The sequence below is a fragment of the Grammomys surdaster genome, unplaced genomic scaffold, assembly GCF_004785775.1.
Source record: "Grammomys surdaster isolate TR1022 unplaced genomic scaffold, NIH_TR_1.0 149, whole genome shotgun sequence".
Classification (NCBI taxonomy): domain Eukaryota; kingdom Metazoa; phylum Chordata; class Mammalia; order Rodentia; family Muridae; genus Grammomys; species Grammomys surdaster.
The window spans coordinates 13,165,995-13,179,731 of NW_021604607.1; the positions used below are offsets into that span (position 1 = coordinate 13,165,995).

At 43.0% G+C, this 13,737-nt stretch overlaps 1 protein-coding gene across 2 annotated transcripts in view; it reads left to right on the forward strand.

Annotated features, from left to right (window-relative positions):
• The window catches only part of Map4k3 (mitogen-activated protein kinase kinase kinase kinase 3), a 143,968-nt gene that overhangs the window by 51,769 nt on the left and 78,462 nt on the right, over nucleotides 1-13,737 (forward strand). For both annotated transcript variants that reach the window (XM_028765057.1, XM_028765058.1), the window contains exon 3: nucleotides 11,778-11,868. In XM_028765057.1, the coding sequence (XP_028620890.1) occupies nucleotides 11,778-11,868 (91 nt within the window). The remainder of the gene's footprint in view (nucleotides 1-11,777; nucleotides 11,869-13,737) is intronic.

Here is a 13,737-nt window from a genome sequence, read left to right on the forward strand (position 1 = left end):
GAGGTGTGTGCACTGCAGTGAGTACTGTGGGAGGTATGTGCACTGCAGTGAGTACTGTAGGAGGTGTGTGCACTGCAGTGAGTACTGCGGGAGGTGTGTGCACTGCAGCGAGTACTGTGGGAGGTATGTGCACTGCAATGAGTACTGTAGGAGGTGTGTGCACTGCAATGAGTACTGTAGGAGGTGTGTGCACTGCAGTGAGTACTGCGGGAGGCATGTGCACTGCAATGAGTACTATAGGAGGTGTGTGCACTGCAGGCTGAGCTATGATGCTAAGAGGTGTGTGCACTGCAGTGAGTACTGCGGGAGGTATGTGCACTGCAATGAGTACTGTAGGAGGTGTGTGCACTGCAATGAGTACTGTGGGAGGTATGTGCACTGCAGTGAGTACTGTAGGAGGTGTGTGCACTGCAGGCTGAGCTATGATGCTAAGAGGTGTGTGCACCGCAGTGAGTACTGTGGGAGGTATGTGCACTGCAATGAGTACTGTAGGAGGTGTGTGCACTGCAGGCTGAGCTATGATGCTAAGAGGTGTGTGCACCGCAGTGAGTACTGTAGGAGGTATGTGCACTGCAATGAGTACTTTAGGGGTGTGTGCACTGCAGTGAGTACTGCGGGAGGTGTGTGCACTGCAATGAGTACTGTAGGAGGTGTGTGCACTGCAGTGAGTACTGCAGGAGGTGTGTGCACTGCAGTGAGTACTGCGGGAGGTATGTGCACTGCAATGAGTACTGTAGGAGGTGTGTGCACTGCAGTGAGTACTGTAGGAGGTGTGTGCACTGCAATGAGTACTGTAGGAGGTGTCTGCACTGCAGTGAGTACTGTAGGAGGTATGTGCACTGCAATGAGTACTGTAGGAGGTGTGTGCACTGCAGGCTGAGCTATGATGCTAAGAAGTGTGTGCACTGCAGTGAGTACTGTGGGAGGTGTGTGCACTGCAATGAGTACTGTAGGAGGTGTGTGCACTGCAGGCTGAGCTATGATGCTAAGAGGTGTGTGCACTGCAGTGAGTACTGTAGGAGGTGTGTGCACTGCAGTGAGTACTGTAGGAGGTGTGTGCACTGCAGGCTGAGCTATGATGCTAAGAGGTGTGTGCACAGTAGTGCACTGCAGACTGAGCATTTGTTCAGGGCGGTTCAGTGGGTGGAAGGAGCTGTGTGGGAGAATGAGGGGAAATGAGTAGAGATGGCAGTAAAGACTCCTCTCAAGGCCTCCTGTGAAAAGGAGCAGGCAAAACATGGACCATTAGCTAGAGGGACTTGTAACTTAGGATGAATTCTTGTAGGGTTCACAGTGCATCACAAGGAGGTAAGAGAGTATGATGCTTATGCAGCTAGGTTGGGGTAACTGAAGAAGTGAGTTCTGGTCAAAGTGGGGCTGTTTCTTTTTGAACCCTTAAGATGTAGTTATCAGCCCAGAATGACAGCTGTAGTATGTGTTGGACATTCAGTGACAGAGACAAACATGTGAAACAGTATGGAGTATGGGAACTAGTTTTTTTGTTTCTCTCTCCCCTGACATATGTGGGTATATATGGATATCTGTATGAATTTCTATGAATATGTGGGTATACTGTCTGACACTGATATGTCCAGTGGAAAATCAGAGTAGAAATAAATACATAAATCTAGTAGGTAGCTGTTGCTCACATACAAATGTGGACAACTTAGCTCTAAATGTCATTGTGTTGTGCTGCGTGTACATATATGTATGTCTGTGTTAATACTGTTCCCACCCCCAATGCCTGCATGCATATGCGTGTGCACACACACACACACAATGGTCAGATAGAGAAAAGTAAGTTTTCTCTATGAGTGATAAGTGATAAAATGCCAGGTCAGAGCCAAGCATGAGCTGGGACTGTAGTTTAGTCTTGAGCTCATGGCTGGGGTGTAGAATGGTATTTTGGGGTTTGTATGGTCAGTTCCTAAGAAGTTAGAGAGTTTGCTTTACCTTTATTTTTCCCTGTGTGTAGTGACTTGTTTCTTTTCTTTAACACCGTCTGCTGTAAATTGGTGACAATTTCATTGGCTTTTGCATAAGATTTTCCTGGTTTTAGGGCTGAAAGCGCTGAATTGCAAAGACCATCTCTTAGCTGTTATTTGATAACAGCTGTTTTTGTTGTGCACTTGTGTGGATCAGAAGAATATGAAAGCAAGATGCATGAATATATAATGCCAACTATAAAATGCCAAGAATTTTTAAAGTGCTACAAATACTGAGTATTGGATTAAGACTCTTCCTGGTTAGTATTGGAGTTTTCAGTAACAAAACATGATATTGTCCCAAAAGCATTCACTGTCTTGTCACAGGTCACTGAGGAGCATTGTGTCTTTTCTCCATAATAAGTCCGTATTCTTAGCATTAAAACCTTTCACATTAAATAGAAGAACGTGGTGCCACAGGCTTCACTAACTATCATTTCTATGAGGACAAACTTGGTTTTCCACAAGATTCCCAGTGTCTCCTAGGCACTCAGTAAATACTTGCTAGATAAATCAATTAATGAGGAACCGTTGAGCATGGAAAACAGAGATGAGCATGGAAGACAGAGATGAGTTAGTGTAAGCCATTGCATTTGTTACTACAATAGCTAACATTTATTTAAATTCGATTTGTGCCAGCCACTGTACTAAGTGAGGTGCATGCATTGACTCACTCATTTAATCCTCATGTTATTACCCTTATTTCTTATAGTTAAAGAAACTGAAGTACTTTGGCTAATTAATGTAGAGCTAGGATTTTCAATCCTGGAAGTCCAACTCTACAGCTGGGTCTCTCTTTTCTCTGGGGTCATCAGCAGAGGACTGGGGTTCAGTTACCAGGTCCCACTCAGTTGCTCATAACCATCTACAATTATAGTTCCAAAGGGACAATGTTGTCTTGGCCTCCGAAGTCATGTCTGTTGTGACTTCTTTTTTTTTTTTTTTTAATTGGATGTTTTATTTACATTTCCTATGTTGTCCCCTTACCCCATCCCCCACCCACCCAGGAACCCCCTATCCCCTCACCCCTCCTCCTTCTTCTCTGTGGATGTAACCCCTGCCTACCCCCCCACTCCCACCTCCCCACCCTCAAAATTCCTACCCTCTGGGGCGTCCAGCCTTCACAAAGTCAAGGATCTCTTCTTCCACCTGTGCCCAGCAGGGCCTCCAGCTGAAGCCCTGGATCCTTCCCTAAGTGCTCTCCAGCTGGTGGTTTAGACCCTGGGAGCTGTGGTTGGTTGGTATTGTTGCTCTCCTCATGGGGCCACAAACCCTTTCAGCTCCAATGGCCTTCACTCTAACTCCTCCATTGGGAACCCCATTATCAGTTCAATGGCTAGTTGTGAGCATCTGCCTCTGAATAGGTTAGACTCTTGAAGACCTCTGAGGAGACATCCATATCAGGCTCTTATCAGCATGCACTTCCTGACTTCCACATCAGCATCTACCTTTGGTGACTGCACATGGGATGGATACTCAGGTGGAATGGTCTTCAGACAGCCCCTCCTTCAGTTTCTGTCCCTCACTTTGTCTCCATATTTGCTCCCTTGAGTATTTTGTTGCTCCTTCTAAGAAGGACCGAATCACCCCCACTTGGTCTTCCTTCTTCATGAGCTTCATGTGGCCTGTGAGTTGCATCTTGGGCATTTCAAGGTTCTGGGCTAATATCTAATAATCAGTGAGTGAATACCATGTGTGTTCTTTTGTGATTGGCTTACTTCACTCAGGATGATAATTTCTAGTTCCATCCATTTACCTAGGAAACTCTCGAATTCATTGTTTTTAATAGCTGAATAATACTCCATTGTGTAAATATACCACATTTTTTGTATCCATTCCTCAGCTGAAGGACATCTGGGTTCTTTCCAGCTCCTGGCTATTATAAATAAGGCTGCTATGAACATAGTTGAGCATATGTCCTTGTTATATATTCGAGCATCTTCTGGGTATATGCCTAGGAGTGGTATAGCTGGATCCTCAGGTAATGCTATGTCCAATTTTCTGAGGAACCACCACACTGATTTCCAAAGTGGTTGCACCATCTTGCAGTCCCACCAACAATGGAGGAGTGTTCCTCTTTCTCCACACCCTCGCCAGCATCTACTATCACCTGAGTTTTTAATCTTAGCCATTCTGACTGGTGTGAGATGGAATCTCAGGGTTGTTTTGATTTGCATTTCCCTGACTAAGGATACTGAACATTTCTTTAGGTGCTTCTCGGCCATTCGAGTTTCCTCAGTTGAAAATTCTTTGTTAAGCTCTATACCCCATTTGTTAATAGGGTTATTTGGTTGTCTGGCTGTTGTGACTTCTTACTCCAAAAGAGAGAACCTTGCCTTTGTTTTGCAGCCCAGTGCGTGACTTTATTCAAAGCCTGTCAGAACACTGCTTTGTTTGGACTTCACCTCAGCTCCACTCTTGTCCAAACAGTGTTATCCTGTGATAACTTTTTGTGTTGCACTTGCTAAGATGGTTCACTGTTCCTCTGCTTTCCCTCATTTGCAGTGAGTGCGTCAGCAAGCCCGATTCTGTGAGATTAAAGGTCTATTTCATTACTCTTAAATTTCCTTAGGCTAGAACACTGCCAACTCTTGAGACCCAGTTTGAACGAAATGTAAAGATGGGTCAAGATAACTGCTTCCATTGAAGCTGGCAAGCAGCATGGAGCTCAGTGCACGTGCACTTGGGCCTTTGCTCAGGTTCTGATGAGGGACAGACATTCTGTCTGCACAGGCCTCTTGAGTCTTCCTTCTTTAGTGATTTAAAGTCTCTTTAAAGTTGTGTATAACTCTTTGCCATCTGTAGCACCAGTCGCTGAAGAAGGATTTAAGTACAGACAGATATGTGATTAATTAGCTATCAGCTATAGGAAAAAGTCTCCAAAACAAGAACATTTATCCCTTTCCAACACAGTGAAAAACACTGACAGTGATGAACAGGGGCGTTCATGCAGTACAGTACTTTACAAGGGACAGAATTCTGGTAAGACCGCATCCACTATTTTTTCCACATTGGTGTTTTATGAGCCTTTATTCCCTGTCAGCTTTTAGTGTTAGTTCTCTGTCTTTACAAATTGGTGTGGCACTCCATCCTTATGTTTCATCATAGAGGGACAAGTCTTTAGGGAAAGGACTTACCTGGTACCTGTGCACTTGAGCAGATCCCTGGCCACCACTTGTTTGTGCTGCGCTGTCTTGTGTTTATTGTCGTTATGGGTAGAGTTGTCATGACATCATTTATGATAACACTATGCAAAGAATGTGCTGTTGTGTAGCCACTCTACTGTATTAGACCATGTTATAAACTCCAGGCAGACAGTACTGGACAGATGAGGCATTTCCCCCTGAAATTACTGACACTTAGAAGTAAAGTAACTTGGAGTGTTCTATTTTATCTGCACTTTGTTCCTCTTCCACCTTTGATCAATGGATCATTACTTATTAGCACTTTATTTTTAATGCAACAACACTAGACAAGAAACCTTGTTTGTTTCCTACAGTTCATGTTTAAATGTGTCCATAGGACCCTCTCTTAGTATAGTATATAGCCTGATACCTACCTTCTTAACAACTTTAGGTATAAAATAGTCTTGTTGCTGTAAGAATAATATTATACAACAGAGTTTGTGATCTTGTATGATTGAAATTTGTACTCATCCATTCTCCATCCCACCCCTCCTATATAGTCTTTGGTAGTGACTATTTTCTATTAGATTGACTACATTAAATTCTTCACGTAAATTAGAATTATGTAGAACTTTTCTTTGTGTTACTGGCTTTTCATTTAACATATTAGCCTTTAGTTCCATTCATGTTGAACCTATTGACATAAAACACAGCTCTCATCTTAAAAGGAATAGAAGATAGTTTATGCTGAGCCGTTTGTGGGGACCATGGTCCAGGAACACAAATGGAGGTTACCCTGATTTCCAACATGGAAACAGTCTTATAGAACAAAGAAATTCATAAATCAAGGCAAGCTTAAAATATTTTAGCATTGGTAAATACACCAAAGAGGAGGGAACAACAGGATTGGGGAGCAATTCTATAGGCCCAAGACACTATCTATTCTATAGGTCTAAGATGCTATCTATTCCTGTATAGGTCTAAGATCCTACCTATTCTACAGGTCTATCAGATGACATTCCTAGCTTTTTGGCGGAACCCAGTGGTCTGTTAAGTCAGTAGATTCTATAAGATCTTTATTTATTATCACAGGATGTTAGTTCCTATACAGAATATGGCAGTGATGTTCCAGAAGGCTAAAACTAGGCCAAGATAAGGTAATTATCCTCTAATCCTGTGAAATTCCAATCTGGCCACAGTATTGAATGTCCAGTTGGTCCATCAGTCTCTGCACACAGACTCCTTCCAGGCGTTTTTCATTCACAACCAGACATAGCTTCTTTTTAGGAAGTTTCACTAACAAGGCACATGCTAGGGTCTCCTTTTTATTTGCTGAATGATACTTCATTGTGTGTGTATGTGTATAACATTGTGTATGTCTCACATCTCCCTGGCCATTTATTTGGCAGTGGATATTAGGGTGGTTGTGTAGAGGGAAAAGTTATGGATACTGGGTATATAGAATCCTTTTTAGATATAAAATATTCTTTAGGCTTTCTTTAGGAATGTGGAAAGACCAGTCACCACTACTGGAACTGGCCGACCCGCAAAGAGAAAGGAAAGAATGCAATTTAGTCAGGTGGAACCAAGCTGAGAACCATAGTGACAGGGCAAGGCCGAAGTGACAGGGCAAGGCCGAAGTGACAGGGCAGGACTACATTCTTGAGAAAGATAAGCGTACAGAGAGTTTTCATCTGATCCTGACTCATGTAGGTTGGGTTCCTTTGGAATGTTCCACTATTTTTATGTTATACCACCCTAGCAACCCCCTCACTCCCTCCTCATTTCCTTGGTTTGTGTTTTTTCCCTTTAAAAACACCCCTCAAACTGGCAGTCGGGGTCAATTCAGCTCCTGCGTGGGCATGCGAATTGACCGGCAGCTAGTTGTCACGCCCTAATAAATAACCTCGCAATTGCTCCGGTATATGGTGTCTCGAGTAGATTACTGGGTGGTCGCGACTTTCTGAGACTTGAGAGAGGGTCTCCCCTCTGCGAAGGTCTTCAGTTGCTTCCTCATAGTTATTGTGAACAATACTGCAATGAAGAGGAGGTTTTGGAGGTGCTCAGATCACATTTCCCATTCTTTTGAGTATTTACTAAAAAGCAGTATTGCTGGATCATACAGATCTAACCTGGGAAACCTTAGAATTGTTTTCCATAGTGTTACAGGGAGCCTATTAGAGATGACCTCAGACACAATTTATAGCAATGGAAAATCTTTATTCCAGACAGCTGGGACCTCACTCAGGTGTTCGGGTCCTAAATGTAGTCCAAATGTCCACAGCAAAATAGCTAAAAAACACATCCTGGTATCTCTCGAGTTCAGCAGCTTTAGGGGGGCTTCGCAGAAACTAAGCTAAGTAAGTGGTTAGCTGGAAGGGGCTCTGCACAGTCAGTTTAGCAGGAGCTATGTTAGCTGGGGGATCTTGACCTCAGATTCCTCAGATAGAGTTTGGTAATCCTCTGTGCAGGAGCCTCTCCACTGTCACATTCCCCATTGGTTCTATGGGAATGAGTCAAATGATCAACTTGTGTTCTAGGGGACATAGCTGGTCCCAAGGACCAGTAGCTTACTGATTTATTCTCAGTGATATAGCAGGCCATGCAGTTAGGGACGCAGGGTCCAATGGTTAGCCCAGTCAGAATAAGAATCAACCCCCAGGCTAGTGTTGACAGTAAGGTGAGGTCAGCCATAGTAGTTGGCTATTCATGCCAATTTACACTTCCTTTGTAAACTTGGTATACTTTGTAAACTGTTAAGGCTTGCACTTGGCTGTTTCCCCTCCCCTCCTGCTCCAGACTTCTCTAACACTGTAACTGCTGTTCCCAGCCCCAAGGTAGGAAAGTAGCCAGGCTCCACCCTACAGGGAAAAAATCCACCAATCCCCACGTTTGCCCCAAGATCAGACCACACAATCCCTCTTATCCCAAGCCACCCTGGAAAGCACCCCACCCCCGCAAAGAAGCCTTATATAAACCCTGTGTTCTGCCCAGTTCTCTGCTGCTTAAATGGAGCACAGGTAGCCAGCCACTCTCCCATTAAATCTCATTTAAAGTTTGTTGTTCAGTGTGTCTTTATGGTATTCCTTGGCTCGCAACTGCCAGGATACCTTTCCCTCCAAACTGTAATGCTTAAAATGGGGACCAAGTAAACAGAGACTGATACCAAACACCTAACCCAAATACCTGAGTGTAGTCCCAGCCAACTGGAATGAAGACTTTCAACTGGCTGTGAACTATGTCTGAGTGCTATTCTCTTGTGGGCTCTCCTTAACAATAGCAGCTGTACAGTTTTATATGCTTACCAATCATGCCCAAAGGGTCCAATTTCTTGATATTCTCAGCTTATTATTTGTAATTTCAATTTTTTAAAAAAAATAACAAGTGAAAATTGTATATATTTTTAGATGTACATAAGATGTTTGACTTTTGTACATCTTGTGAAAATTATATGACCCCTTCACTCTTGATTCAGTTTTTAATGGGGTTATTTGTATGTTAGCTTCCTGTATCTTAGATAGTAACCCCTTTTCAGGCAGGTGGACTACAGGTTTTTCCCTCTTAACAGCTAGATTGTCTGTCAGATGTTTTCTTCTTACCAGGTCTGCAGATATTTTCCTCCATAGGCTAAGATGCCTTTTCCGTCTCTTTTTTCCTTTCCCACACAAAGGTTGGATGTGACACAGTCTCATTGTTGGTTTTGTCTGTGTTTTGGATCTTGTTCCTAATATCATTTGCTAAGACCAATGATCAAATGTTTTTGTTTGTTTTTATAGGAACTTGATAGTTTCTGGTTTTGCATTTAAGTTTTAAGCCTTTTTTGAGTCATTTTTGTCTCTATACATGGAAAGTGCTATTTTGTTTTTGGCATGTGGATATCCAGTTCTTTCAGCATTTGTTGTAAAGATTGTCGTTTCCCTGTTGTGTAACGTTGGCATCCCCAAGAAAGGGCCTTTGATCAGATGTATGTAATTAATTTCCCTAGCTGTTGCATTGCTTGTATGTCAGTCCTAATTTCCTAAGGGAGAATCTGCTTTCTTGCCTTTTTCAGCTTCTGGAGCAACATTCCCAAACTTTGACCCCTTGCTCCGCCTCCAGAGCCTGTGGTGTAGCACCCTGCTCCAGTTGTATTGTCTCCAGTGTGCCTCACCTAGATGGTCAGGGTGTTCTCCCGTCTTAGGGTCATCACTTGTATGGTACCTGCAAGCCCCTTTGCCATGTAACATTCACCAGTTTCTGAGACAGAGTCCCCCAGGAACCATCACTGAATTTTCATTTGTTTAACTATAGTTAACATTTACTGACTACACTTATGCTGTGTTCTGAGAACCACACATGATTTTTTTTTTTTTTTTGCCTAATTGTTGATTCATTCATATGTACTCTACTTGTTGACTTGCCTGTTTATCTCAGGGTTTTTTGTTTGTTTTTTTTGGGGGGGTGCACCATCTGAAATATGAATTCACATTAGTAGCTAAAAATTTTATTCAAAACTAGTGTAGAATCGAAAAGCATTTTAGAAGGCTATCTGATTTAACTAAGTACTCTTTGGTATCACAGTTAAGTGTATATTAGGAATTTTTTTCCTTGTTTATGTATCTTTGGACTTTCATACAAACTGAAGAAAGTCTTCCAAGTCAACTCCTTGGGATACTAATGTATTAAGCTGTGTTTTCTTTGCTCGTACCTAAATTTACACATTTCAGTTACCTCTGAAAGTTGAATGTGTGGAAGCTTTCTTTGTGTTTTGAAATGTAGAAGTTGGCTTGTTATAATTGGAGTTGACTTGGAGGAGAGGGAGTATATAGTTGGATCGATAACATTTCATAAGAAGCATTGCTGAATGCTTAAAGCCACTGATAGAAAAAGAAGAGACGAAGGCCTGGAAGTTGTTGCTTAAAGCTAACCCGGATGGTGTTCTCAACGGATCCCTCTGGAGGAACCGCGTGCAGTCACATGCCAGGTGCTAAGGATATGGAAATGAGTTAGGCCTGATCCTCTCCTAGAGGATTACTGCACAAGAAGTTTGTTATAGTTAATAAGAGAAGGCCCCGCTAAGATGGCTTCATGATACACAAGACCTGGTCTTGCACGAGTATATGTGCATCTTACCAGAGGAGGCAAGGCTCACTTGTCCTTCAGTTATTCCATTAAATACCATCCCGGCACAGATCAACATTTTTCTATAATGACCCTAATGATTCTTAGGCCTACCCCAGAAAGAAAGCCTAAGCAACTAAAAGTCACATACTCTGCTGACCAGATCAGCCTTGACCACCTAGCTCTTCCATTCGTCTGCAGTCAGTAATACTCAGTGTATAGACCCTCCGAAGTATGTCACATGTCCATGGAACTTGGTTCCAGTCCAATAGTCTTATTTCTAACTTGAATTTCCTCTTGGGATGCCATAGTGTATGAAGAGGGGACACTTAAGGAGACTCAGTCGTGTGGAGTTTGAGACTTCCCTCTCCTCCTTCCAGGGACTTGTGGTTTTGCACACACAAGCTAAAGTAATGAAGGTCCTGAGAACCCTGTCTTCCCCACTACTTCTTCCATTGTAATTAGGACTGACAGTGGGATGGTTCTTGACTAGGCTACTTCAGGTCTCAGCAACATTTACAATAGGAAGATGCCATGACTAGAAATGCCAGGGCTTCTTACTCTAACACCCTCATGCTTCAGATGTGAGTAGGCATTAATACCCATTTTGTTGAGCTGTCCGTGGTTATAATACTAAAAATTGAATTGCTTTGGCTTCATTGTGAGCACTCCCCTTTGTTTTCTCTCTACAAGGTCTCTGTTTCACATCCCTCCCTGCATTTCTGTTTCTCCCTGTCAAGTACTCTTTGATGGCACTCTAAGGTTGCCAAGACTTATTTTGAGGAATTTGGCCAAGCAGGGGGCAGGACAGATGACTGACTTAATATTAATAGTCTGGCTAGGTATAGATGGAATACTTTCCCCAGCCCACCACTGTTGGGAAGGCCTAAGTAGAGATGCTTGAGTATGGGAATCACCTTAACCCATGCTGCTTAGTGTGGGCCTTCCAGCACTGTGAGCTCACACACTTACTGGACCAGTGATCTTTCTCTGACTTTAAAAAGGATCACTCACATCTTTCTGAATTTTTATTCAGCATTATTTAATGATTCTCCTCCTTCTTCTTTCCAGCCGTCTATAGGTGTGTGTCACCACAACCAGCCAAACATTGTTTAGTAACAAAGGGAAGCAAGGACTATTTCCTAGTGAAGATCATTTTTGCCTATTTCCTAGTAACAATGCCCAAAGGTGTGCTAGTACTAGAAGGAAATGTTTGTATGGAAATTACCCTGCCAGGCATTTTGAAGGTAGTAACTCATTCTGCCCTGTGCAGTTATTTTATTGAGCAGGAAATTAGCACAGAGATAAGTAATTTGTCCAAGTGTTTAGTGTGAACAGAATTGGGACCCAGAAGTCCCACTTGTACTTTTCACAGAGGTACAGTACTCTTCAAGCCAGGACTGAAATTTTTGATAAAAGTAATGCCACTGAGGCTTTGGTTATGTTGGATATAATAAAATTCATTAGCTGTGTCATAGTTAATCGTAAGTATAATTACCTTCACATGTTTTAAAGTAAATGAACATTTTATCTATTGAGTGTCCAACATGCTTGCTTTGTGTCCTAGGAGAAGACTTTGCGGTTGTACAGCAAGAAATCATTATGATGAAAGACTGCAAACACCCAAACATTGTTGCTTATTTTGGAAGCTATCTCAGGTACACTGTTTGTTTCCCTTTTGAAAAACAGTAATGGTTTCATCACCTAACAGAGTAAAATTGACTCTAGTGCCGTGATTTGTTATTCTTGCTTAGAATATAGAATCTTTTCACAAGAATGAAACTTTGCTTATGACCTATTATGGTAATTCTGTAACTATGTCACCAGCATGTGACCTGAGAATTCTGGGTATGGTTTCATTGAGGCAGTTGCCTCTAAATACACCAGCTGCCGCCCTATTCTTCTAGCATCTAGTGGTTTGCTTGTTTTTAGTGTTTTATGCTTCTGGCCTCTTTCTTTTTGCTTCATTTTCTTCATAAGACTAGGAACTATAATTATTTCCTCAACATGGTTTCCAGGTCCCAAAGTGAGCCTCTGGCTGTGGTCTTAGCTCCTGTGCTGTTTTGGCAGGCCCAGGCCAGGTTCATCAAGTCATGTGCTGTGGAAGGTTCCACCGGACTTACCTGGTTCCTCTCACTTCTGCATGTGCAGTGAGTGTGACACCATGACCTAGTTGCCTTTTGAAGTTATTCTACTGGAAGGAGTAGAGAATGTTTTCCTCTGTTTACTGGTGGAGGCCGGTATGCACAATAGCGATCTGTTCTCTCACAACCCACATCAGAACACTGCTGAACAGAAGAGATAGAGGAGTCTGGGAGTTCTGTTCCTTGTCTCCTCAGTTTGTGTAACAAACCAAACCAGCCTTTCTCCTCACTCTAGCTGCATCTGGGAAGCAGGGTAGGTTGGATGAAGATGGGAAAGAAACAGGGCTACCCATGCTGTTGCACAGTCCTGCGTGCATTCTTAACTGTCAGTATGATGGTAGCAGCCCACGGAGTCCCTCTCAGCACCTGTCTGTATGGTGGGGAGTAGGCCCAGCAGGGCAGTTACTGTCTGTATGGTGGGGAGTAGGCCCAGCAGGGCAGTTACTGTATGGGCTTGAAAACAGTCTCCTAAAGTCAGTTAAGTTTATGGTACTGATAATTGATTCTAGATACAGTAAAAAGTGTCACTCCACAATGCCTTGTTCATCTGCTGCTTCCTAGGGCAGGCTGGTCTTGTAAGGAGAGCTGTTGTGCTTCTCTGGGACATGGCTCTAACCGTGTTTGCCAAGCACTGTATAACATACGAAGCCAAACCTCCTTATTCAGTACCCTTCATGTGGTAAAACAACCTCACGCATTCTTCCTGCAGGAAGACGACAGTGTGATACAGAAGTTAGGGGTTGAGTGGAAAAATCAGAATCCTGGCTTCCATCGGTAGTTAACAATGTGAGGAGGTATGGCACAGTATTTAATCACTTAGGGTCCCCATTTCCTCCTCCATAACATGAAGTGACAACCCCTGCAGGATGAGTACCCATGAGGACTACAAATAAGAACACATAGAATGGAAAGTGCTGCACTTAGCACCAGCACTATCCTCAGACCATAACCGTGCCTCGATGATCCTTTCAACACCGTGAGCAGTGAGCCTTAGTACATATTATGTCCAACTTTCAAACAGGGTGCTAGGAAAAGTTAAGCACCACATTTGCTTTTGTTTTATTTCTATCCAAATGCAAAGATTATAGTGAATTACACCCCCACCCCAAACCAAAATTAAAACAAAGTTAGGCTCACTTTAAAAGATAAAAGTGTGGGCTGGTGAAATGGCTCAGTGGTTAAGAGCCCTGGCTACTCTTCCAGAGGTACTAAGTTCAATCCCCAGCAACCACATGGTGGCTCACAACCATCTATAGGGAAATCTGATGCCCTCTTCAGGCAGGCGGATGTATATGCAGCAGAGCACTCATACATGAGAGAGAGGAAGGAAGGGAGGGAGGGGGGAGGGAGAGGGTAGGGAAGAAGGGAGAGAAAGGAAGGAAG